This window comes from Corythoichthys intestinalis, chromosome 2, assembly GCF_030265065.1.
Source record: "Corythoichthys intestinalis isolate RoL2023-P3 chromosome 2, ASM3026506v1, whole genome shotgun sequence".
Taxonomy (NCBI): domain Eukaryota; kingdom Metazoa; phylum Chordata; class Actinopteri; order Syngnathiformes; family Syngnathidae; genus Corythoichthys; species Corythoichthys intestinalis.
Genome location: NC_080396.1, coordinates 71,148,906 through 71,173,027, shown reverse-complemented (window position 1 = coordinate 71,173,027; position 24,122 = coordinate 71,148,906). Strand labels below are relative to the sequence as shown.

Here is a 24,122-nt window from a genome sequence, read left to right as displayed (position 1 = left end):
ACCATAGTTAGCAATTAATGAAACAATTGGAACAGTAACTGAAGAAATAATTAGAACAGAAGATGAATTTTGATTGTTATTTACATTACCTATTAAGCCAATAAATCAACAAATAAACCGCACTTGATTATAACGCGCAGGATTCAAAATGAGGGGAAAAAGTAGTGGCTTATAGTCCAAAAATTACAGTATACTAAAAAAAAAAAAAAAATGTTGCTAACCTTTATGAATATAGTGTGGAACTCATTTGCTGCTTTTGATGGCACAAGACGTCCAATTCATTTGAACTCATGTGAACTCTTGTGGTCGCTTTGCGACATGGTTTATTATTTTCTTCTTTTCTTCATTATGGCTGCACGACGTCTCGGGCTGATAATGTAGTGCTTATATGATCCTTGGACAAGATTTGTCCGTAAGTATGGTTGTTGTAAAGAATGTACATATTATGTTAGTAAGCGAAATGTTCTATTTTTTGTATGAGACGCTTTTTGTATATGTTTAGTGAACCTGTATAGCGTGCTAAGCTAACGTTGTTGCTAATGCAATGCTGTGTACTTTTTTGTTGTTGTTTCACTACGGTCTAAAGAGGACAGTGGTTTGAGGCCATTTTATTAATAAATCAGTTGAAAAAGGAAGATGTCTGATTATTAAGGCGTCGTTCACTAGCTGTCTAGCTTTGGAAAAAGTAGACGCTTCGGAGTGAGGACAGCATAGACAGATTTAAATGACAGTAGAGTGAAATGCCCACTACAGTCCTTATGTACCGTATGTTGAATGTATATATCCATCTTGTGTCTTATCTTTCCATTCCAACAATTTATTTTACAGAATATATATATAATTTACAGAAAAATATGGCATATTTTATAGATGGTTTGAATTGCGATTAATTGCGATTAATTACGATTAATTAATTTTTAAGCTGTAATTAACTCGATTAAAAATTTTAATCGTTTGACAGCCCTAAAATAAATACAAATTGAAGAGATTTGCATTATTCAAAGCAACACTTGGTAACTTTTTAGTTTTGATCGATTTAAGCAACGCCTGTGGACCAATATAATGTATGTTATGTCATGTAATGTTTTGCCTTAAGGAAGACTGCGTTTCCCATGAGGACCAGCGCACACCCGCACAGCGTCGTAAAATCACCAATCAATCGAAGATCAATTTCCCGGTCGCCTGCAGATGGATTAAAAAACATTTCTGTTTCCAACGGTTGTATGAAGGATGAATAGTAATAAGGTGATGAATCCAGTTGTGGCTAAACAATAGCATATGACGGTTAGCAACTGAGTGGCTGAGTGTGGCTAACCCCTTATCCTGGTTTCCTCCCTTTTCAAAACTTTTTGTCTCTTTGGCTGCTCTGCCATCTTTGCAGAATTCGCGCGAAAGTGTTAGCATCGACTTTATAATGAATGGGGAAAGAGGGATGTGACGTATGCCGTAAAGCAGTCAGCATATTTGAAGTTTTTTTTTTGTGTGTGACAGGGTTCCTGCCACCCTCCTCAAATTGAAGTGACAGACCCCCTCAATATATAAAAGCGGTGTCATTCAACTAGTTGCTTGTCGACATATAATCACAAATTTCATGAAAATATTTTTTAAAGGTTGAAAAGTTACCTAGTGTCGCTTTAATTTAAAAAATGGAAATAAATAAAACGTTTCTTTTTTTGCTATTTGTTAAGATTGTTTAAAAAAAAAAGTGAATATGTACAGTTGCTTCTTTGGTTTTCATTTGATTTTTTTTTAATAACATAAAAGTGAATTTCTTTCCTTTTTCGTTTTTTTTAATTTTAGAAATGCATACATAAATAGAAATGAAAGACTATAGTTTTTTTTTTTTTTTTAATTATTTTTTTGTATGTAATGTGCTTCCGGTTTTGCTTTTTTTTTAATGTCTAAATAAAAACATAAAAGTGAATGGAGAAATGAATGTCTGAAAAGCTGCAACGACGTTCAGGCAGGCTTGGCTGTGTCCTATCTACTTATTGTTCTTGTCTAGGAGAAAGAGGCTCAAGCCTCAAACAAAACAGTCGTCGGTGCACCACCGGACTCCGGTATTTTTCTCCGTAATATTTGTCCTCCAACCGGAGAAAGATGGTGTGCGGAGGCTTCACGTGTTCCAAGAACGCGCTATGCTCCTTGAACGTGGTCTACATGGTGAGCCGAGCGTCGAATTCAATCACGGTGCTAACTTGCGGCTAGCCGCGTTAGCCACCGGCTAGCATTTCTAGCTAGCTTCAACGCAGAAAAAAAACACTCACGATTTGACAATTTTGTTCCGTCACGCCGCCGGTTTTTCAGGTCAACTTTGCTGGTACGTTTGGACGATTTAAATGTAGAGAGTAGCTCCTATTAGCCTGTTAGCATTTAGCTAGTCCGAATAGCGGTTTATTAGGCCACGTGATGTCATCTCTCGTGACAAATTGAGAAATCTAAGCAGTTGGCATCTTTTCCTATTACCTGAATGGGTCAAAAGGTCAAGTTGTGTTTTTTTCTTTAAATTCGGATCGCCCAGGTATTATAACACTCAGGTGGGTAGAGTGGCCAAAGATTTCACTCAAGTAAGAGTGGCGTTACTTCTAAATAATATTACTAAAGTAAAAGTAGTCATCCAAAAATTTACAGAAGTACAAGTAAAAAAGTATTCATTGAAAAGAATACTCAAGTAATAAGTAAATTTGTGACTAACTGCAAACAATGTCAGATTTTAAAAAATGTAGGTGTATTTATTTTCCTTAACAAAATATCATCTATATGAACTTTTATTATACTGTACAAGGGCGTAGGTTTGGTCTCAACATTGGTAGGGAGTCTAGGGATGATATAACGGCATAACCTGTATGTACATTTTTTGCTGGGGATGGGACATTAACCCGAACTAACCCGAACAGAGTAATGTTTCAAAGTCTTCGAAGCGAAAAATCACACAAAACTACCCCGGATCATTTCACACTGTGGCGGGGTTGTCGATTGTCTTCGCCGATCGGCAACCCACCCGGCGGCAAGCAAGTTATAGCTCGTCGTTCCCCTGCTGCGAGCAGGAGAGCATGTTTGCCAGAGGAGCAGCTAGACAATAACGTAGCTGCCACATGGTCAATACGAATGTAGCGTAAATTAATGCTTAACTACACAGCGAAGACGTAAACAGTGAGAGAGCAGCGTGCAGTTGTTGTGCAGCTAACATGGCAGGATGTGTCTGAGGAGAACTTTTCTACATGTCTGTCCATGATCAGACAAAGTAAATAGTCCTTTAGTTAAAGAAAGTTTGTAGTGTTTACTTTGTAATTGCTGTATTCGCGGCTGTTTTTAACACAAAGTTGCAATTTCTGATGGGATGGAAAATTTGGCAGAACACCGGGCACACGAAGAGGGCCGAGTATAGCGCTCTCCTGGCGGGGGGCTCTGCGACAAGCTGCCGGTTGTTGGCCTAGTGACATTCTCGTTGGACAAGGAGCATGTCAGCCACAAAATGCAAGTCACCTCCGTATTAAAACGTGTGCCATGATCCCAGTATTTGACATAATACAAAACAAGATGTTTACTCCCTCATAAGTTCAATGGTCCCACAGTTATCGCACACTTGTTTGGGCCAATCTCGAGGTGAACGGGAACTTTCTGAAACCCAAAAAGGCTCACACGTCTCTCCCTGGTGCAGCTACAAAAGCCTGCAGCGGTTTGGCTGGCGTGATGTGAAAAATAAATGAATGAATTTGCAAAATCAGCTGAATCCGCATGCTATAAAGCAATGCTGTATTCTTTAAAGCTAACCCGGGTGACGTCACATTCGCATTCGTCCTCAACCCGAGACTGGAGCCAGAAGTCACTCATTTTTAAGGCGCGGGATTCAAAAATTGAGTATACAAAACGATCGCTTCCACACACATCCAAGAGGTCTATTTCATTCAGGAGCATAAAAAAACGTGTAAAATATGAAATAAGCATGCTTTTTGGTGTCATACGCACTTTAAATTATATTAACACACACACAATAAATAAAAACTTGTTAATAATCTCTTAACTATCCAGAAATGGTTAAAAAAAATGCCTTTAGACCACTCAACATTGTCTGTCTGAATAAGCAATTTAAATATAACTGAAAAACACTTCTTAGAGTATAACAAAAATAAATAAAAATGGAGCCTTCCTTCAGGTAAAACACTACTGCTTTTGTCCACAAGTACAGCCAAACTCAACAGAAAAATGAAAACTTTTTATCTCGATTATGATTAATGTATGATTATCTGAGAAAAATGTCTGCATAAGCTGCAAATAACATTTTTAAAGAATGTAGAAAATAAATCAATGCATTTTAAATAAATGCAAGTCATCAGCCAATCAAACGTGCTTTGAGGTGTGAAAAGGGAAAAATGAGTTAGGGTTAGCAAGGAAAATGAAAATAATTATGGTAGGGCCAATTATATCCTTACACCATATGGGAAGACAATTTAAATGACATATTAGTATAACTGAACTCATTATATTATGCAAATAAGTTGTTGAGGACAATTTGAGCATCCTGCAAAGTTTGTAGTGTTCTGTCCCTACCGTCCCTATGACGACTTACGCCCTTGATAGTACTGTACTAACACCTATTACATGACCATATTAGCCCAAAAAGATGACGCATACATCATCGAATTCAGACCACAACAACACTATGAAACATCACCCGTCCAAAAAAGCATGAGTACTCTCTAGCGGAGAACAAACATTGTTACCTCTGATATAATAGTCATTTGGCACTGGTTATTGTTGTGACGTCTCACTGGTGAAACTGAGACAGCCACTGGCGGCATCTCTGGCAAAAATAAAGTCAATAAGTAGAATAAATGTGAAAAATGTAACGACTCTAGTTTAGCCCAAAGTTGTGGAGTAAGAGTAGTGTTTCTTCACAAATCTACTCAAGTAAAACTAAAAAAAAAATTTGCGTGTTAAAACTAAGAACTAATTTCCCGAATATAAGGCGCACCCGTTTATAACGCGCACCCTAATTTTTGCACCAATGAATAGAAGAATACAAGAAAACAGAGCTCGTGTACAGATACAGAAATGTCATTTTACTGACTGGTGAAACACAGCACAAGCATAGCACATTGGTAGTTCAAAACATTACCGTAAACTGACAATATGTACGTAATAATATGATTTGACAACTTCTCCAACTTACCAGAATCCAGGAGAAAACAAAACCGATGTGGCTTTTCTTTTGAAGGCTGCTGTATAACTTGCTCGTTTCATCATGATGAATAAATGTTTCTTCCGTGGATAGATCCGGTAAAATAAAAGTGAGGCTAGAAGTCGGAAAACCGAAAGCATGCATCGCTGTAGACTAACAAGAGGAACTATTGTTATTTGGGTTTGAGTTTCCCGAGGGACAGATATAGTTGACGGACACAGAAAATCTGTGTTGTGTTACATTTATTATGGTCCGAGTTGCGGAGCTGCAATAAACGTTGACTCAAATGAGTTGAAGAAACTAAATTATGTGCTTTATGAAGAGTGAAAAAAAGCAGAATTTCACACAGACGAAATCATTCGACCAATCAGAGTGAAGTATTACCGTGTAACGAGTTACAACAGAATTCACGGGCGGAACTTATGTTGGCACCTTGTGTAGTTCCCGGGGGGAGTTATTTGTTGCGGGAACAGCCGGAAAGAGAGTTATATTCCGCGGGTTGCATGTGAGACAGACATTGCTACCGTATTTTGTTGCAGGCTAAATGTCAATAAAGCAACGCGGATTAGCTCCGTTGTTTGATACTCCGCCTCCGACTCCTTCCCTAGCGCGCCACGACCGAAACAAAATGGTGACGTCACGTACCGTAATGGTCGGCAACGGATCGCCACATACGTTTCTTCAACACAACATGGCCGTGTCAATAAAAAAAAAAATCGGTCTTTATATATATATATATATATATATATATATATATATATATATATATATATATATATATATATATATATATATATATATATATATATATATAGATATGTAATTATATTTTTGTCTCTATCCCTGTACCCGTTTATAATGCGCACCATGATTTTACAAGTTGATTTTGGGGTAAAAAAGTGCTCGTTATATTCGGGAAATTAAGGTACATTTTTCTCAAAAATTTACTCAAGTAAATGTAACTGAGTAAATGTAACTCATTACTACCCACCTTTGGTAACACTGAAGTTATTTTTTAATTTTTTAATTTTAATTTTTTTTTTTACCCCCATAGTGTTCAACTCATTACATGCCATTAATGGTGCTAGACGTCCAATCCATTTTGACTTTTGATCCATTTTTTTATTAAAAACAATGCATTTTTAACTAGTTTTCTGTATTTACTTAAATTTCTTATTAATTTGTATCTTTTTGTGTGTCCATCCGTCCAGCTGGTAGGCCTGCTGTTAATCGGCGTGGCGGCGTGGGGGAAGGGCTTCGGCCTGGTGTCCAGCATCCACATCATCGGCGGCGTCATCGCCGTGGGCGTCTTCCTCCTACTTATCGCCGTGGTGGGCCTCGTTGGAGCCGTGCGTCACCATCAAGTCATGCTTTTCTTCGTATCCTTTCCACCGTTTGGGTCTCTTCGTCCGTCCGTTCAATTGTCAGCTTTCTTTAACGTGCGGTTCGCCAGTATATGGTCATTCTTTTCATAGTCTTCCTCTTTCAATTTGGAGTGTCCTGCTCCTGCCTGGCAATGAACCGTGGCCAGCAGGTGAGTCTGCGCAGGTTGATTTCTTGATGTTCGGTTTCACGTCTGCAAATTGGCGTTGTGTACGAGACTGAAACTTGACAGAGATGAGGCCGAGGCTTTCGGCAGTCATTACCTGGGAGTCATGACCTTGATGAGACCCAAGATTTTGGGAAGTCGAGACCCCGACCATGACTTTTGGGAGTCGAGACCCCGACCATGAATTTTGGTAGTCGAGACCCCGACAAGACCAAGGGACCATGAAGAGACCAAGATTTTTAGAAGTCATGACCAAGACCACTTTTCAGATTGGAGACTAGGCCAAGACTTTCGGGTGTGGAGAACATGACTTTTCGATTCAGAGACGAGATTAAAACTTTAGGTAGCCAAGATGAGATCCAACGAGATCAAGACTTTAAGAAGTGGATAGTAGGCCTGAACGATATTGGAAAAAACTATTGCTGCGATTTTTTGGGGGGTTGCAATATATTGCGATATTATATTGCGATATTAAAAGAAGAAAAAAAAAAAAAATATATATATATATATATATATTTTTTTTTTTTGCATTGAAAAAAGATACATATTATACATATATTGGACATGTTTTTTTCAAAATGTTCCCCCTAAAATATGCTTTAAGAAATGTATATGGCTAACTTTAAAAAATGATTCACTTGCATATTTTCAATTTTTAAACAAATTATGTCACAATGAAAAATATGGCGTCTGTAAAAAAGTCACGGATATCTACCTCATAACTTTCGCTAAATTGTATTTTTTTGTTACTGTCGCATTTTCCCTGCTATGATAGATGATAAATAACTTACCCGAAAAAAAGGAAAAATTGGGGGAAAAAAACGTTTAAAAGGGTAAATATATGAAAAAAGAAAATCTCGACCACTCCTTGATGTCTGCGATTTCTGCCATAGTACCATGTTTCACCCATAAAATAAAATGAAATAATCCAGCTGCGGCCAGTCACAGCTGTGTCTTGACACTCAGTGATACATGCGACATGGAGCTTTTGGATCGAAACAAGATAAGTACGCGATAATATCTCGTTAAAGTCATGGTGTCTGTAATTCTGCTCTCGCATGCTCTCACCTCCAGCTAGGGTTTTGCTGTTTAAAAAACATTTCTTTTTTTTTAAAAAAATGCCCTCCTGTTAAAAATTTTTCTTCCCCCAGAAAGTTGAGATTTTAAGCTTTCCAATAATGTACCACACGTGCAGATCATCGAATCATTTTTAAACAAGAATAATGTACTGTAGTAGAAAAATGCTTTGCTTTATTTAATGCTTCTGTTTATCTACCTTGGCTGCAGAATCACTTCTAGTGTTTATTTCCAGGACACAACACAACAGGTGTACAAAGCATACCCATTCGTCAGAACACCGGCTGTCCCCAACGTTTCCACGCACACACATTCATTCCAGCGCACGCTTCCTTCATGCAACACGTGCTTAACAAGTTAAACGACGACTGAAAGATGCGGTGTGATTGAAGTCCGCCTCTGTGGCAAGATCAAACACAACCATCGTTAACTTTAATAAGCAAGTGCGCATAGGAACAAAGACCTAGGAGAGGGACGGAGGGAGAGGGACAGGGAGGTTGTGTGAGTGTCACTAAAGCGATCAACTCAGGACAGAGAAAGCATGGAGCAACATACATTTGTGGATTAAAAAAAATAAAACTATTGCAAGCACTTGCGATGGGACTATTGCACACGTGCACATCGCGATGGCGATGTTTAAACGATATATCGTTCAGGCCTAGTGGATAGTCCAATGGATAGTCCAAGACTTTCAGCTGGGGACGAAACGAGACCGACACTACCGGGCGTGGAGATCAAGACTTTCGGGAGTCGAGACTTCAGACGAGACAAGGACTTTCGAAAGTTCAGACAAGGCAGAGGCTTTCGGAAATCATTACCTAGGAGTCATGACCATGATAAGACCAAGATTTGGGGGAATCGAGACCACAACGAGACCAGGATTTTGGGAGTCGAGATCAGGACTTTTGGGAGTCGAGACCACGACGTGACCAAGATTTCCGGGTATGGTTATCAAGACTTTCAGGAGTTTAGACCAAGACAACATTAAGACGTTTAGGAGCCGAGACCATGACTTTCAGAAGGCGAAACCATGATGAGACCATGACTTTTAGAAGCCAATAAGCATGACCAAGACCACTTTTTGGAGTCGAGAACATGATTTTTTTTTCAATTCAGAGACGAGACTAAAACTTCTGATTGTCAAGATGATTTGTGACGGGATCAAGACGATACCGAGACTACCGGGCTTTGAGATCAAGATTTTCGAGAGTCGAGACTTCAGACGAGACCAAGGCTTTCGCAAGTCGAGACTTCAGACGAGGTCAAGGCTTTCGCAAGTCGAGACTTCAGACGAGGCCAAGGCTTTCGGAAGTCGAGACTTCAGACGAGGCCAAGGCTTTCGGAAGTCATTACCTGGGAGTCATGACCATTATGCGACCAAGATTTGGGGGAGTTGAGATGAGACCAAGACTTTCGAGAAGTCGAGACCGCGACGAGCCAGAGACTTTCGAGAAGTGGAGACAAAGACTTTGGAAAAGTCCTTTATTCAATTCTTTTCTGATCTGTTTTGCCTCGACAGGAAGTGTTTCTGAACTCTGCGTGGGGAATGCTGGAAAGTAAGACCAAAACAGACCTGGAGAGTCAGCTCAACTGCTGCGGCCTGCTCAACGTCACTGACCAACGTGAACGATACGAGGAAGATCTGCGAGACTGTCCCGCCGTAAGCCCGTAGAAGTTTTGAGCGCCCGCCGCTGACGGCAAAAGGCTTAATCTGCCATTTTTGCTTCCGACCAACCGCAGCCGTGCAAGACGGCAACGACGAAATGCTACACGTGCGGAGATATGATGCTGCACCATGCCAGCGAAGCTCTCAAGATCCTCGGAGGAGTCGGCCTCTTTTTTAGCTTCACCGAGGTGAGACGCACCACCAAAATCAGCCATTTACCCTTTTTATCTTCTTGGCCGTCATTGACTGCAATCAACATCCAATTCTTTTGAACTGGGAGTGCTAGCAGCAGTCAAACAGTGCTTTCAAGGACACCACGAAATACAATATTTACCAATTTCTACTTCATAAATTTAAAATAAATGAATATATAATATATATATGTCCAATCCTTAAAGACCAGGATGGCTAGCAGTGATCAAACGATGCTTTCGAGAACTACACCAAACAGAATATTTACTGTTTTTTTTTTTTCAAATGTATACACTTCCACTAACGGCGGTAGAATTATAATCTTTTTGTAATGGGAGGACTGGCAGTGGTGGAACAATGATTTTGCAGAATACAAAATATTGACCATTTTTTAAATTTTTAACTCATTCACTGCCGTTGACAGCAGTAGACATCCAATTCTTTGTTGGCAATGAGATTATGATGCTTTTGAAGACTCCACAAAAACAGAACATTTATAGAATTCTTAGAAAATAGAAATGCCAGAAAATCAACGGGAAGTTACCCCAAAACATTTGTTCATTCGTTGCCATCCTTCTGACTTCAAATGGATTGGACGTGCATCACCGTCAATGGCGGACAGTGAGTTGACAGCCAATCATCCTAATGCTTTGAGTTGAAATGAGTTTATCAGTTGTCCATATGAAGTGGGCGGCTCGCTGCCAACCCTCATGCTTCAAATAGCTCGGACGCTTATTGTTGTCAATGGCAGCCACTTAGTAAATAGCAGATGCTTTGACATTGATAAAATACAGGTAGTCCCCGGGTTACGAACGAGTTCCATTCCTACGCTGGCGACGTAACCCTAATTTCCGCGTAAGTCAGAATTAACCCTTGAAAAAATCAAAATAACTATCCAAAAAGTCCAAAAGTATTACCATTTTGTTTAATGATGGAGAATACACTGTCCTCTGGTGGCAGCGTTGGGTCTGGCTGGACTGTCATCTTGTATGATTTAGGAGCAGACTCAGACATCTGACATACATAAAGGATGGCTGCGCTCTGGTTTGGCCCACATAAGGCTGTAAGTTGTTTCAGCTAATATATCTTTCTGTATGCATTTGTGATTAGGTTTAGAGCTACAGTTTGAGGAGTTATGCGTGAGCGATTTGCTAGGAGAATTAAATATGTTACCATTCGTAGCATTTAAGATAGCAGACTTTTGTTAGGCAAATTAGGCTAATTTCATTTACTAAATTTACATACTGATCAGACTAGATGGATGTTTGAACACCAAGTTTTTTTTTGTTGTTGTTGTTGTTGTTGTTTTGAACATAAGTGTGCATATGTGTGTTACAGCTTTCCAAATTTTCAAAGTGTAGTAATCGGATATGAAACATAAGAAAAAATAAATACCTGAGCTGAGCCTGAAACGGCAAAAAAAAAAAAAAAAAAAAAAAAAAATCAATGAAGATCTTCAGTCAAAAATTAGGACACCCTATGGAAGCCTATGTGTTTTCTAACATATTTGGTCGTATGGATATTTAATATCAGTTTTACCAATCTTGAGAGATTCAAGTAATAGAACTAAACAATTAAAACTGAAAAAAAGAATCTTTTATAACTTTCTGTAAAATGTAATTTTAAATAAATGCAATTTCTGTTGAGGAATAAATTGGGACACCCCCACATTCAATCCCACTTAAAATGGCTAAACTCACTCACAGGTGTATCAGATCAGGTGCACATGATTAGAACATCATTACCCAGTGTTTTGAAGGAGGCTTGCCTTATTTAAACCTCACATTTAGTTTGGTGTGCCCGACTGTTGAGGTGAGAGAAAATGCCATGGTGAGATCAAAGGAGCTGTCTGAGGCCTTCAGAAAGAAGACTGTAGACACTTATGAGTCTGGTAAGGGATTTCAATATAAAATAACAGCCTTTCCGCTGTCCGGAAAATAGTCTACAAGTCGAGGACATTCAAAACAACTGTTAACATGCCCAGGTCTGGCCGTCCAACCAAGTTCCCGTAGAGCAGACCGCAAGATGCTAAAAGAAGTCTCCAAAAACCCTAAAATGTCATCAAGGGACCTACACTAGGCTTTTGCTACTGTAGATGTGAAAGTGCATGCCTCTACAATCAGAAAGAGACTTCACAAGTTTAACCTTCATGGGAGGTGTGCAAGGAGGAAACCATTGCTCTCCAAGAAGAACATGAAGGCCAGACTGAAGTTTGCCAGAGTGGATGTAGACAAAGACCAGGACTTCTGGAATAATGTTCTTTGGACAGATGAATCTAAAATTGAATTATTTGAACACCAAAACAAAGGACCTGTTTGGCGTTCCATTCCAGGAAAACGACCTCATACCAACTGTGAAGCATGGAATTGGAAGTGTCATGGTTTGGGGATGCTTTGCTAAAGCAGGACCTGGCCAGCTAGCCATCATAGAATCCACCATCAATTCTATCAGAAAGTGCTTGAGGAAAATGTGAGATTATCTGTGGAAAAAATTAAAGCTGAAGCGAAACTGACCCAAAACATACCACCAAGGACTGGCTGGAATGGCGAGTCCTGGAATGGCCGAGCCCACGCCCAGATCTTAATCCCATTGAGATGCTGTGGGGTGATTTGAAACGGGCTGTACATGCAAGAAACCCCTAAAACATCTCACAGCTGAAAATATTCTGCGTTGAGGAGTGGGGCAAACTTTCTTCAGACCGATGTCAAAGACTGGTAGATGGCTACAAAAAGCGTCTCACTGAATTTATTTCAGCCGAAGGGTGTAACACTAGCCATTAGGTGGAAGGGTGTCCTAACCTTATCCTCAGTTAGAATATGCATTTTTGTGGATATATTTGCTTTAATAATTAAAAAAATGTTAATTTTTGTTTTTTACCTAAGAAAAGATCAGACATTGATATTTGAACATTCAAACTGAACATTTCATGGGGTGTCCTATTTTTTTCACATGACCGTAAGTACAACAAAAGAACAATTGGCTAACTTACATAGCAAAGGTCCTCTAGCTTAAATTATATAAAATGCTAACGTTTTTTTTTACAATGCTCTTACCAAATGGTTTAAACACATTCTCACAAAAACGGCTAAATATACCTATAAACTAAATTACGAATGCTTTAAAAAACATTAGCTTAAACAAAAACTTGGCTTATGTTAGCCTAACAGGCAGCAGCTGGATTTACTAATGTGAAATGAGTTAAAGTGCATGTGACACGAAAAAGCATGTTTATTTCATAATACACGCGTTATTTTATGCTCCTGAATGATATGGACCGCTTGGATGTGTGTGGAAGCGATCGCTATGTTTATTTAGTTTTTTGAATCCCGCGCCATGAAAATGAGTGACTTCCGGCTTCGGTCTTGCATTGAGGAAGAGGGCACTGTGACGTGTACGGGTGAAGGCGTCCTCTTCACGAAACAGCGGTACTGTTGTGTATGAGGACTAAGGATTCATCTGATTTTGCGGATTAATACGTTTATTTTTCGCATCACGCCAGCCAAACGGCTGCAGAAAAATCTTGCTTTATGAAGGAGAGGCGTGTGCGTTTCAAAAGGTTCCCATTCACCCTGGATATATGCCAAAACAAGCCCTACTACTGTGGGACCATTGGACTTACGAGGAAGTGAGTAAACATCTTGTTTTGTATTATGTCAAATACGAATACAGCGATTACAAAGTAAACACTACAAACTTTCTTTAAATAAAGGACTACTTACGTTTGATCATTGATAGGCATATAAAAAGCTCTCCTAGTGCACATTAGCTGCACGTTAGCTGCACAACAACTGCAGCCGCCCTCCTCAGGGGAACGAACTGTAAATTGCTTTCCGCTGAGCGGTTTGCCGATCCGCGAAGACAATTGACAACCCAGTCGTCATGTCAAATAAACCGGGCTAGTTATGTGTGATTTTTCCGCTTCGAAGACTTTGAAACATCACTCGGTTCGGGTTGGCATGTCGGCTAGCTGTCACGCCTCTTGGTTTGTTTACATTCTCCGAAGCCGGGGAAGGGAAATGACATATGTCCGATTTAGGTGTCATAAAATATCGTTCGGGAGGTGTGACAGTAAAGGTGAAGTCGACAGTTTTGACCATTATGGAGTAATTTTGCCATGTCCTGAATAAGTGCATTTTTATTATTTCATATTCCATTTAGCACAAGACTGTTATTTGTGTCATGACCATGCAGTTTATTTAGCAATTGGGGAAAATACTTGGATAAAAAGAATATCCTGTAAAAATATTGAAGTAAAGAGACAGAAACAATGACATTTTGCAGCTCTCTTCGTCGCGTTTTCCTCGTTGTGAATAGTTCCCCCTCGACGGGCTGACTGGTCCTTCTCAAGCCATTTATTTATCTATTGGGGAAAAATACTTGGATAAAAAAATATATCCTGTAAAAATATTGGTGTAGAGAGACTGAAACAATGACATTTTGCGGCTCTCTTCGTCGCGTTTTCCTCGTTCTGAATAATTCCCCCTCAATGGCTGAATAGTAAAACCGATGAGCCAATTCTCCCGCTGACGTCATCCACCTGTTGGGGACGCTAGAGCCCTATAATGGTAGGCGTGGCTAACCGGCAGATTAAAGTGATCCTCTGATTTAAATACATGTAGGCTCTAATAAAGCACAATTGTTCTCTTGTACGAAAATATGTTGTTAGAAACACATAAAATGTTAAATTTGACCGTTAGTTGGCACCATGGTTTGCGGGCTCGCAGTGATGACGTAATTGGTATCTTTCCGAATGTGTAGCGTGTTCAACAATTGCTTATTGCTGCTTAAACTCGCGAAGTAAAATGCCACGATGTGCTGCCTTTGGATGCAATTTCCAGTCAAATGGAAAAAAGGGGAGTGAAGTGAGTGGTCAAGATAGAATTATTATTTTTAGTGAATAAATGTGCATAAGTGGAAGCTTCTCCCCCTTTTTGGTCCCTGTATGCATGTATCCTACCCACCACGCGTTACAACTGGCGCCCGAACATTTTTCCTGGATTCTCAGTCAAGTAAGGGTCCCGTCGCCTCTGCAATAATGGTTTTGGATCTGTCCGTTTATTTTTATTCGTCGGTCCCACAGCGGCTTTTCGGATCAGTCTATTTTGTGGAATCGACGGCCTAATCGCGGCTGCGATATTGCCATGGGATCGGTCTAATTCCTGGATCTTCGAGTGAGTAAAAAACGCGGATTTGGATTAGTATTGCCATCTTTTTTGTTGACTATTCTTCGTGGGAGTTTTCCCCAAATCATACTAAATAATTAAAGCACTATGGCACGCTACAGTGACGACAGTGACTCTGACGTGGACTTTACAACAATGTTGGAGTTCGTCAGGGAATGCGTGTTTGTGTACTGCTGAGTTCTCGAGTGAAGAGTGGTGAAGGTTGAAATATTATTTTTTGTGAATAAATGTGCATAAGTGGAAGCTTCTCCCCTTTCTGGTACTTTTATACACGTATCCTAGCTACCACGCGTTACAATGTACAAGACCTGGATTACACAAGGTGTGCTCATTGGCCTGTACTGTATGTAAAGCACACGACAGCTCTGGATGCTAACAATCTACATAATTATATTGGGAAAACGTTTGAAAATGCAATATGCTTACCTTGAATATCTGCTAATATAACCGGAGTTCCCGAATCCCAACAGCATGCACTCTCGCTCCCAACCGGAGTTACCAACAGGACTCTCTCGCATCACCAGTTTTGCCCAACTTTTGTCTTATCAGGTATTTGCTGCACGCATTTTTCCCTGAAACTCGTCTTGTGAACGACCGACAGTGCTGTCCTGCTCTTCACTTTTCAGATCTGGTTCAAGTAGGAAGGGTAGAACTTACAACATGTTGGGAAAGTTAACGAGTGACAAGCTGGAATTTCGGCATTCGGGGCCAGTGACGTCACGCACTGCGACGTAACAAGAATGGCGACCTATCACTTAAAATAATTTTACAAACTTTATTAAAACAAAAACATTAAGAGGGGTTTTAATATTAAATTATTATAACTCATACTAACATGTTTTAAGAATTACTTGTCTTAAAAATAGAGGATCCCTTTAAAAGACTAATTTCTCGTCATCTGCGCTTTGCTACATTGTTGTATATAGTCGAATCGTCTCAAAATATGATTCTAATTCACATAATAATGCTATTTAAGACTTTTTTTCTCATGTCGTATGCTCTTTAAGTCATATTCACTGCTGCCATTAGAGGGCAGTGTATCCAACCAAATCAATAAAACTAAATACAAACACTTTCAAAATATACCATTACAACGCCACTTAAACAAATACTCAAAGCAGCAAAATTTATTTTGAATCTTTTTTTCTAATCGAATTACTCGAATTAATCGATTAATCATTGCAGCACTAAATTTGAGTAAGTCGTAACCCAGGGACTACCTGTAATCTTCAATTGAGAAATACAATAGTTATAACTTGATTTGAATGTCAATGCATTGACTTTGATGGGAATGTCACCGACTGGCGGTCATGTTGGTAGGGGGGATGAAGGCTCTTTTCATACTTCTGCCGTTAATTGAAATGAGATTATCAAAACCAGTTGTCCAGTTTATTTGAACTGGGAGGGCAACAGCGAACGTATGTTCATTCGTCCCTCCCACTTAAAACGGATCGGACGTCTATTGCTGTCAATGGCAACCACAGAGTAAATAGCATTTGCTTTGACATTGATAAAATTTAAACTTAAAGTGCCTGTGATGGGACAAAACTTCTTAAATAGCATTATTATGTGAATTAGAATATTTTGAGACGATGTGACTATATACAACAATTTGGCAAAGCGCAGATGACAAGAAATTAGTCTTTTAATCTGCCGTTTAGCACCTACCTGTCATTATAGGGCTGTAGCGTCCCCAACAGGAGGATGACGTCGGCAGGGTCACGGTTTCACCTGATTTAGAATTCAGCCCATTGAGGGAAAATTATTCAGAACGAGGAAAATGCGACGAAGAAAGCCGCAAAATGTCATTGTTTCAATGTCTCTACTCTAGTATTTTCACAGGATATTCTTTTTATCAAAGTATTTTTCCCCAATTGCTAAATAAATTGCATGGTCATGACAGATAAGTCTTGTGCTAAATGGAATATGAATGGTCAAAGCTGTTGACTTCTTGCACCTCCCGAACGATATTTTATGTTAGTCCGGCTTTTGTCATTTCCCTGCCCCGACTTCGGAGAGCGTAAACAAACCAGGAGGCGTGACAGCTAGCCGACATGCTTACCGGAACCGAGTGATGGTTCAAAGTCTTATTCTCTACTTTTGAAGCGAAAAATGGCACAAAACTACCCCGGATCATATCCTACGGTGGCAGGGTTGTCGATTTTCTTCGCCGATTAGCAACCCGCCAAGCGGAGAGTGGTGCGACAGGCCGCCGGTCGTCATCCGAGTGGCATTCTCGGTGGACAAGGGGCATTGTCAGCCACAAAATGCAAGCCACCTCCGTATTAAAATGATCCCAGTATTTGACATAATACGAAACAATTTTTACTCACTTCCTCGTACGTCCAATGGTCCCACAGTTGTCGCACTCTTGTTTTGGCCGATCTCGAGGTGAACGGGAACTTTCTGAAACCCAAAAAGGCTCACACGCCTCTGCCTGGTGCAGTCACAAAAACCTGCAGCAGATTTGGCTGTCATGATTCATGAAAAACAAATGAATTAATCATCAAAATCAGCTAAATCTGCAGTCCATCTGCATGGTATAAAGCAATGCGGGTGACGTCACATTCGCATTCGTCCTCAACCAGAGACCGGAGCTGGAAGTCACTCATTTTCATGGCGCAGGATTCAAAAATTGAATAAATAAAACGATCGCTTCCACACACATCCAAGCGGTCCATTTTATTCAGGACCGTAAAATACCGCGTGAAATATGAAATAAACATGCTTTTTCGTGTCATAGGCACTTTAAGCTAGTTCTGACTTCATTTGAATGTCAATGCACTGACTTCGGCGGGAACGTCGCCACAGGACGGCCATTTTGGTAGGGGCGACAAAAGGTGTCTTTTCATGCTTTTGCGGTGAATTTCAACGAGTTTATCACTAGTAGACGTCCAATCCATTTGAAGCTGGAGGTTGGCAGCGAATGAAAGTTTGAACGTCTACCGCCACCAACAACAGCGAACAATGTGTCCTCTCACTAACTGTTGAATGTCCGCTTCCAGATTTTGGGTGTTTGGCTGGCAGTCCGCTACAGGAACCAGAAGGACCCACGAGCCAACCCCAGCGCTTTCCTATAATTGGCGCACGAGCGGCGTTTCCCACCCACCAGGCACGCCCAACCGACACGAGGACACGCCGCTCCCACTCCCGCCATCCTCCCCCGAGACCGCGTACAACTCGTAATATTGGCGAGACGTGTCCGGCGACCTGGAGGGCCACCAACCTTAGAGATTAAAGGCCGCCCCCCGACCCGACAAACATCTCTCAAATTATCGTGAAATCTCACATATAGCGAACGCGTTTTCGTGTCGAGGCGGCGCGCAAAGCAAAAGTAGCTTATACGTTAGCGCGTTTAGCGGCAGCCATTTTGCGGAATGACCCACTACGCTAACTACTGTCGTCACGATACTAACATTTTTAGCTCGATATCAATACTCGTAAAAATACTTGACACCATTGTGGGTACTACATAGATTTTTTAAATGAACTTTTTCCTACATTTGTGGTCAATATTTTTGACTAAAAAATCTTGTCAAATTGCCTCAAAATTAACAGGAAGTGACCCAAAATGTACATGAATTCAAACATTCAGATTCACATAATTCACACTTAAAATAATGTTACGAAATCAAGGCGCACAAAAGTTATCTGCCAGTTTTTTGCCAAAAACATAACATTCTATCAGAATTTCACAAAAACTTCTCCATACATTTCAATGGCCCCACTTATTTACAATGGCACATTCAACGCCCACAAAAATGTTTCCATTGATTTTTTTAACAGTATACTAGTTTGAAATTTGGACCTGCAAAAATTCTACATTGGTGGTCATTATTTTTGACAAAAAAAATTTTTTTAACAGGAAGCAACCTAGGAATGCCCCAAAACAGACAGAAATTGACCTAAAATCAACCGGAAGCGACTCGTGTCACATAGCTAACAGGAAGTTAATGCTCCAAAATGAATAGGAAGTGATCAATGAACAGGAAGTGACCCAGATATGCTCTAAAAATCATCAAAAAGTGTTTCGAAATCAACAAAGTAACCTGGAAATTCCCCCAAAATCAAAAGCAACTGGCCCAAAAATACCCTAAAATAAAGAAAATGATCCCAAATTTATAGGCCATGACAAACAGGAAGTGACCCGGAACTGCACCAATATCGACAGGGGAATGCACCAAAATTAACAGGAGGTGACCCAGAAATGCCCCAAAGCCAACAGGAGGTGACCCGGAAATGCCCTAAAATAAACAGGAAGTGACCAATACACAGGAAGTGACCCAGAAATACTCTAAAAATAATCAGAAACTGTGTCAGAAAACAACAAAGTGACCAATAAGCGTCTCCGAAATCAACAGGAATTGACCCAAAAAATTCCCCAAACTAACAGGAAGTGACACGGAAATGCCCCAAACTCAATGGGTAGTGACCCAAAAATTCCCTTAAGTCAACAAAAAGTGACCAAAAATGTTCAGGAAGTTAACCTAGAATGACCCAAAATTAACTCATTGCCTGCCATTGACATGCTCATCATCTAGTGCCGTAAAATCCAGTGTCATTGACGTTATTAGACGTTCAATTAATTTTGACTGGGAGGGGCCAACTAAACTAATGTTCATTAGTTCAATGGAAGCCAATGAGTTCAATGAATGGGGCGTGATTTGTCACTAAATTATCTCGCGACATCTCATTTTTAAAAGTTTTATTAAAAAAATGTAAAATTTTAACGACAAAGTTGATGCACATGATTTGCTTTAACGGGCCGTACGTAGTAATGTGACGAACAAAATCTGGCCCTCGGGCCTTGACTTTGACACCTCTACGTAAAGAGACGAGTCCGGTGTTCGCAGTCTTTTACTTCTCCTGGTCCAAAATTCCAAATAGCAAATCCAAACTCTGCATTTTGACTGATGGCCATTTACCTAGAAACTCGTCCCGACAAGCATTCGACGTGAAATTCCAAGTCGCGCATCAGAATTTTTTTCCTGAACTGTAACTGAGCCAGCTGGCACATGTTGGAGCGCCAACGGACTGCAGACTTAATATATGTACATAATACTGATTTTTTGGTGTCGTTTCCACTCTAGTTTCTTTTTGTGTTATGCTAGCTGTCATGTACGTAGCCTCACCTCCTATTTAACTTCGATATGTGAAGCAAGAATTTTTTTTTTTTTTTTTTTTAGTATCGCTAAAAGTGATTCACGTAGTGCTGGGTGATGAATTTTCTTATATCGTTATTTATTCGGCACAGCTACGTTAATGCTAGCTGTACACCAGTAACCTACAAGCAACTTAAACTCCAATCCAGTGCACGCGTGCCCTCTATTATCAAATTCCTCACCTACAGAAGGCTGCCCTCTACTGGCTGTGTCCTCACAATTCTGCCATTGATTAATCAGCCCTGATACAAAAAAAAAATTGGGCCCCGAGGATCCAAAGACACCAGCTCATGCTACGTAGCTAGCAAGTTTCAAGATGATCAGTTCACAAAAGATGGAGGAATAGGACTTCAAAGTTGGCATTCACAAAAAGTAAAACAAGCACATGTGCTACTACAGGCTGAAGGTTCCCCTCTACTGGCTAACTCCTACAGGCAACACGGCACCAACAAGTCCATTTTTTTGTTTTTGTGCATGCATGCCCTCTACTAGCAAATTCTTAACCTTCAGAAGGCTGCCCTCTACTGGCTAACTCCTAATTGTAATCCTGCAATTAATCATTCCCTTTATAAAAAATGGGGCTTAGAGAATCGTTAGATATCAGCCTATTCTACATTGCTAGCAAGTTTCAAGATGAACGGTTCACGAGTACCGGTAGTAGGCTTTCAAAGTTAGCATTCACAAGAAGGAAAACAAGCACATATGCTGCTACTACTACAGGCTAAAGGGTGCCCGATCCTGGCTAACTCCTTACTGTGTTTTCCCACACTATAAGGAACACCTTCAATGAATGTTCTATTCTAAAACAGTTTTCATATGAAGAGTGCACTGCATTATTAAGGGGCAGTAGTAGTAGTAGTAGTGGTTGGAGTTGCGTTATGCAGCCACTAGATGGAGCCGTGCTGAAAGGAATCATGCCATGATTAACAATATTGATCTATATAAGGTGCGCCTTTGATTGCGGCAAGTACGGTAATCATTCCCGGTACAAAAAAATCGGGCTCAGAGGATTGCTAGATCCGGCCTATGCTACATCGCTAGCAAGTTTCAAGACGATCAGGTCACGAATGACAGAAAAGTAGGAAAAAAGGAGAAAAACAAGCACATGCGCTGCTACAGCCTGAAGGCTGCCTCCTGCTGGTTAATTTCTAACCTAGTAGCAACTTGTACTCTGTGCAAACATCTCTTGGCTAACTTCTAACTATAATTCTGCATTTAATTAATCAGCCCCGAAACAAACAATCGGGCCCCGAGGATTGATATCGGCTCACGTTACATAGCGAGTAAGTTTCAAGATGAATGGCTCACGAAAAACTGAGGAGTAGGATTTCAAAGTTAGCATCCACATGAAGAAAAACAAGCACATGTGCTCTAGTTCTACAGGCTAAAGGGTGCCCTCTACTGGGGCAAAAGGGTAACCTACAGACAACACAGGCACCACTAAGTCCGTGCGCTGTGCATGCATGCCCTCTATTAGCCGATTGGCAAGAACGACAACAACCTGAGTGGTGATAGGACAGGGCTTCAGCCTTTATAAACGGGTATCATAAGGCACGTCACAGCAAAAACTCATGGTTCATAAATTGTACAAATAGCAGTTGAACACATTGTAGCGAGTCTAGTGAAGGATTAAACACATTATAGAAAACTTTGTCACTTGACAGCCATTTTGTGTCAGAGCCATTCGATGACCCTAACATGAATAGAGCGTGTACTAGCTATACAGTACATTTTCAATTGATTTGTTTTTTTCATAAACATCACATTAAATTTATGGCATCCATAATAATATAAATATTTTGCAACAGCCTGAACCATAGCCACGCCTGATATGTCGACTGCTTTAAGATGGCAGCCAACGCCGCTTATACGCATCAATATGTAGCATAAATATGAGATATCTATGGTCACTCCCTCTTTTAAGTTGAGTGCTGCATTCAAAACTATTGTAAAACGCACTGTTAAAGCAAAACAGCAAGATTAACCCAGACAGACATCATTTGTACCATTTTTAGTGAAATAATTTAAAATGTATAGTTTTCATGACGATTCCAATCGCCCAGCACTACTTATTTTTTGATGCCTGAATTTACATTTGTCATACTTCATATAAATATTGGGGAATTCAAAATATAAAAATGGCAATTAAACAAACTATAGAAAATTAAATTGAAAAATATGAAAAAAAAAATCCTAAATTTTAAAAATGTTTTTTTTAACCATTTAGTTTAAATAAATTATTGAGAATAATTTTTTGAAAATATATGAAATATGAGGAATTATTTGTAAATTCTTCCTATATTTAAGATTTTTTTTCCCCCCAAAATTATTTTTATAACATTTTTGATTTTCTATATCTTTTGATTTTTTTTTTTCTATGTCTGCTGTAATTTTTCCTATTTAATTCTCTTTTTTTTATGACTACTAATTTTGGATTTATGTATTCTACACAAACAAAAAAATACAAATTAAAAATTGGGGGAAGAAAAATATCAAACAAATTTTAGAATGTTTTTTCTATTCTAATTTTCTACGGTTCATTTAAAGTATATTTTTCAGTATATTTAAGCTTTTTCAAATTTTGCATTATTTTTTATTCAATATTTTTTAAATGCGTTTTTTTTTTTTTTTTTTTACTATTTTCATGTATTAATTTATTCCACAAGAACAAAATAATACGTAGTTTTGGGGAAAATTCAATAATTCTCTAATACAAATTTGAGAAATTATCTTAAAAAAAAGTTTATTTTGAATCAATTTTATACATATATTTTTTTCAACATAATTTTCTATACTTTTTTTTTTTTTTAAATGAATACTATTATGTACTTATGAATTCCTTCAATGATTTATGTATATTTGTTCAATTTAAATCCAGGCATTAACGGGTTATAATCTTATTTTTTTCATCAGTGTTAATTGCTTTGTAAAAGTAAAAAAAAAAAAAAGTTACATTTGATGTTTAATGTTTCCTCCTCATTTCACAACGTTTTTGATGAGCTTTTAACTCAGCGCAATTGACGGTAATAGACGTCCAATCATCCTTTTGACGCGTCCAATCCGTTTGTTTTTTGTTTTTTTTTAACTATTTTTAAACGTAAATTATATTTTTTTTACTCATTTACTGCCATTGATGGCATTAGACGTCCAATCCTTTTGGAATGGGAGGTTTGGAAGTCGTCGAACAATGCTTTCGAGGGCAAAACTGAAAATACGGTTTCAAATGAAAAATCATTCAAAAAAATGTTTGACGGGAATAGGCATCCAATTATTCTGGACTCGAGAGAGTTTGCAGTGATCCCACGATGCTTTGTAGGACTATACATTTACAATTTACTAATTACTGTGACCCGGAAATGCCACAAATCAAAAAGAAATTACCCGCAAACTTTTTTTTTTGCTGCAAGCCGTCTTACTTCAAACAAATCTGGACGTCTAGCGCTGTCATTGAGTAAATAGCAAATGCTTTGACATTTGAGCAATTCAAATTTTCAAGAAATAAGCTAGTTTTGACTTAGTTTTAATGTAAATGCATTAAATTTGATGGTAGGGGCAAGGAAAGCCTTTTTCATGCTTCTGCCTTAAATTTCAGAGAAGGGTCCAGCTGCAGCTCGCGGTACAAACCAACCGCGCCCCCTACTTTCAACCATCAATCAGATCAATCATTTGCCATCCATTAACCTGCTTGAGCACCGCGGGCCGCAGCTGGACCTACTTGCGATTTCAATAAGTTTTAACACTAGTAGACGTCCGATCCGTTCGTAGTGAGACTACAAACCGATTGGATGTCTAGTGCCGTCAATGGCATCAAATGAGTTTGACTTGTAAATAAGCCTTATATTTTTTTGTGTGTGTGTCTGTCATCCTGATTTGTGTGCGTTCGTGGTTGAGATGTATTTTTTCCCCTTCGTTTGGGGAGATTATTTTACAAATAAAATTGCAAATTAGATTTTGTTGCAGTCAGTGATTGGGTTTCAATACCATTGATGAGTTATATTTTATGGAAAATAGGAATATATCATTAATATGGTAATAATACTTCGGGTCAGGAATTATATAAACAGTGAGGCAAATAAATATTTAGTCAACCACTAATTGTGCAGGTTCTCCC

The 24,122-nt window shown here is 39.2% G+C and overlaps 1 protein-coding gene across 2 annotated transcripts; it reads left to right on the top strand.

The window, feature by feature from the left end:
- Positions 1–325: 325 nt before the first annotated feature.
- Positions 326–22,982, top strand: tspan31 (tetraspanin 31). Of its 2 annotated transcripts, none has more exons than XM_057829344.1 (6): positions 326–412; positions 6,394–6,561; positions 6,636–6,716; positions 9,328–9,468; positions 9,549–9,662; positions 17,855–22,982. In XM_057829344.1, exons 1-6 carry the CDS (start codon positions 389–391, stop codon positions 17,927–17,929), a joined length of 603 nt encoding a protein of 200 aa, XP_057685327.1. In that variant the 5' UTR covers positions 326–388; the 3' UTR covers positions 17,930–22,982. The 2 variants fall into 2 exon arrangements, with proteins under 2 accessions (XP_057685327.1, XP_057685326.1); XM_057829343.1 differs by lacking the exon at positions 326–412 and adding an exon at positions 1,944–2,163.
- Positions 22,983–24,122: the final 1,140 nt, after the last annotated feature.

Coding starts and splice junctions, on each gene's coding strand:
- tspan31 (XM_057829343.1), top strand. CDS start 2,101: ATGGTGTGCGGAGGCTTCACGTGTTCCAAGAACGCGCTATGCTCCTTG. Junction 6,562..6,635: donor ATCAAGTCATGCTTTTCTTC/GTATCCTTTCCA, acceptor GCGGTTCGCCAG/TATATGGTCATTCTTTTCAT. Junction 6,717..9,327: donor CAATGAACCGTGGCCAGCAG/GTGAGTCTGCGC, acceptor TTGCCTCGACAG/GAAGTGTTTCTGAACTCTGC.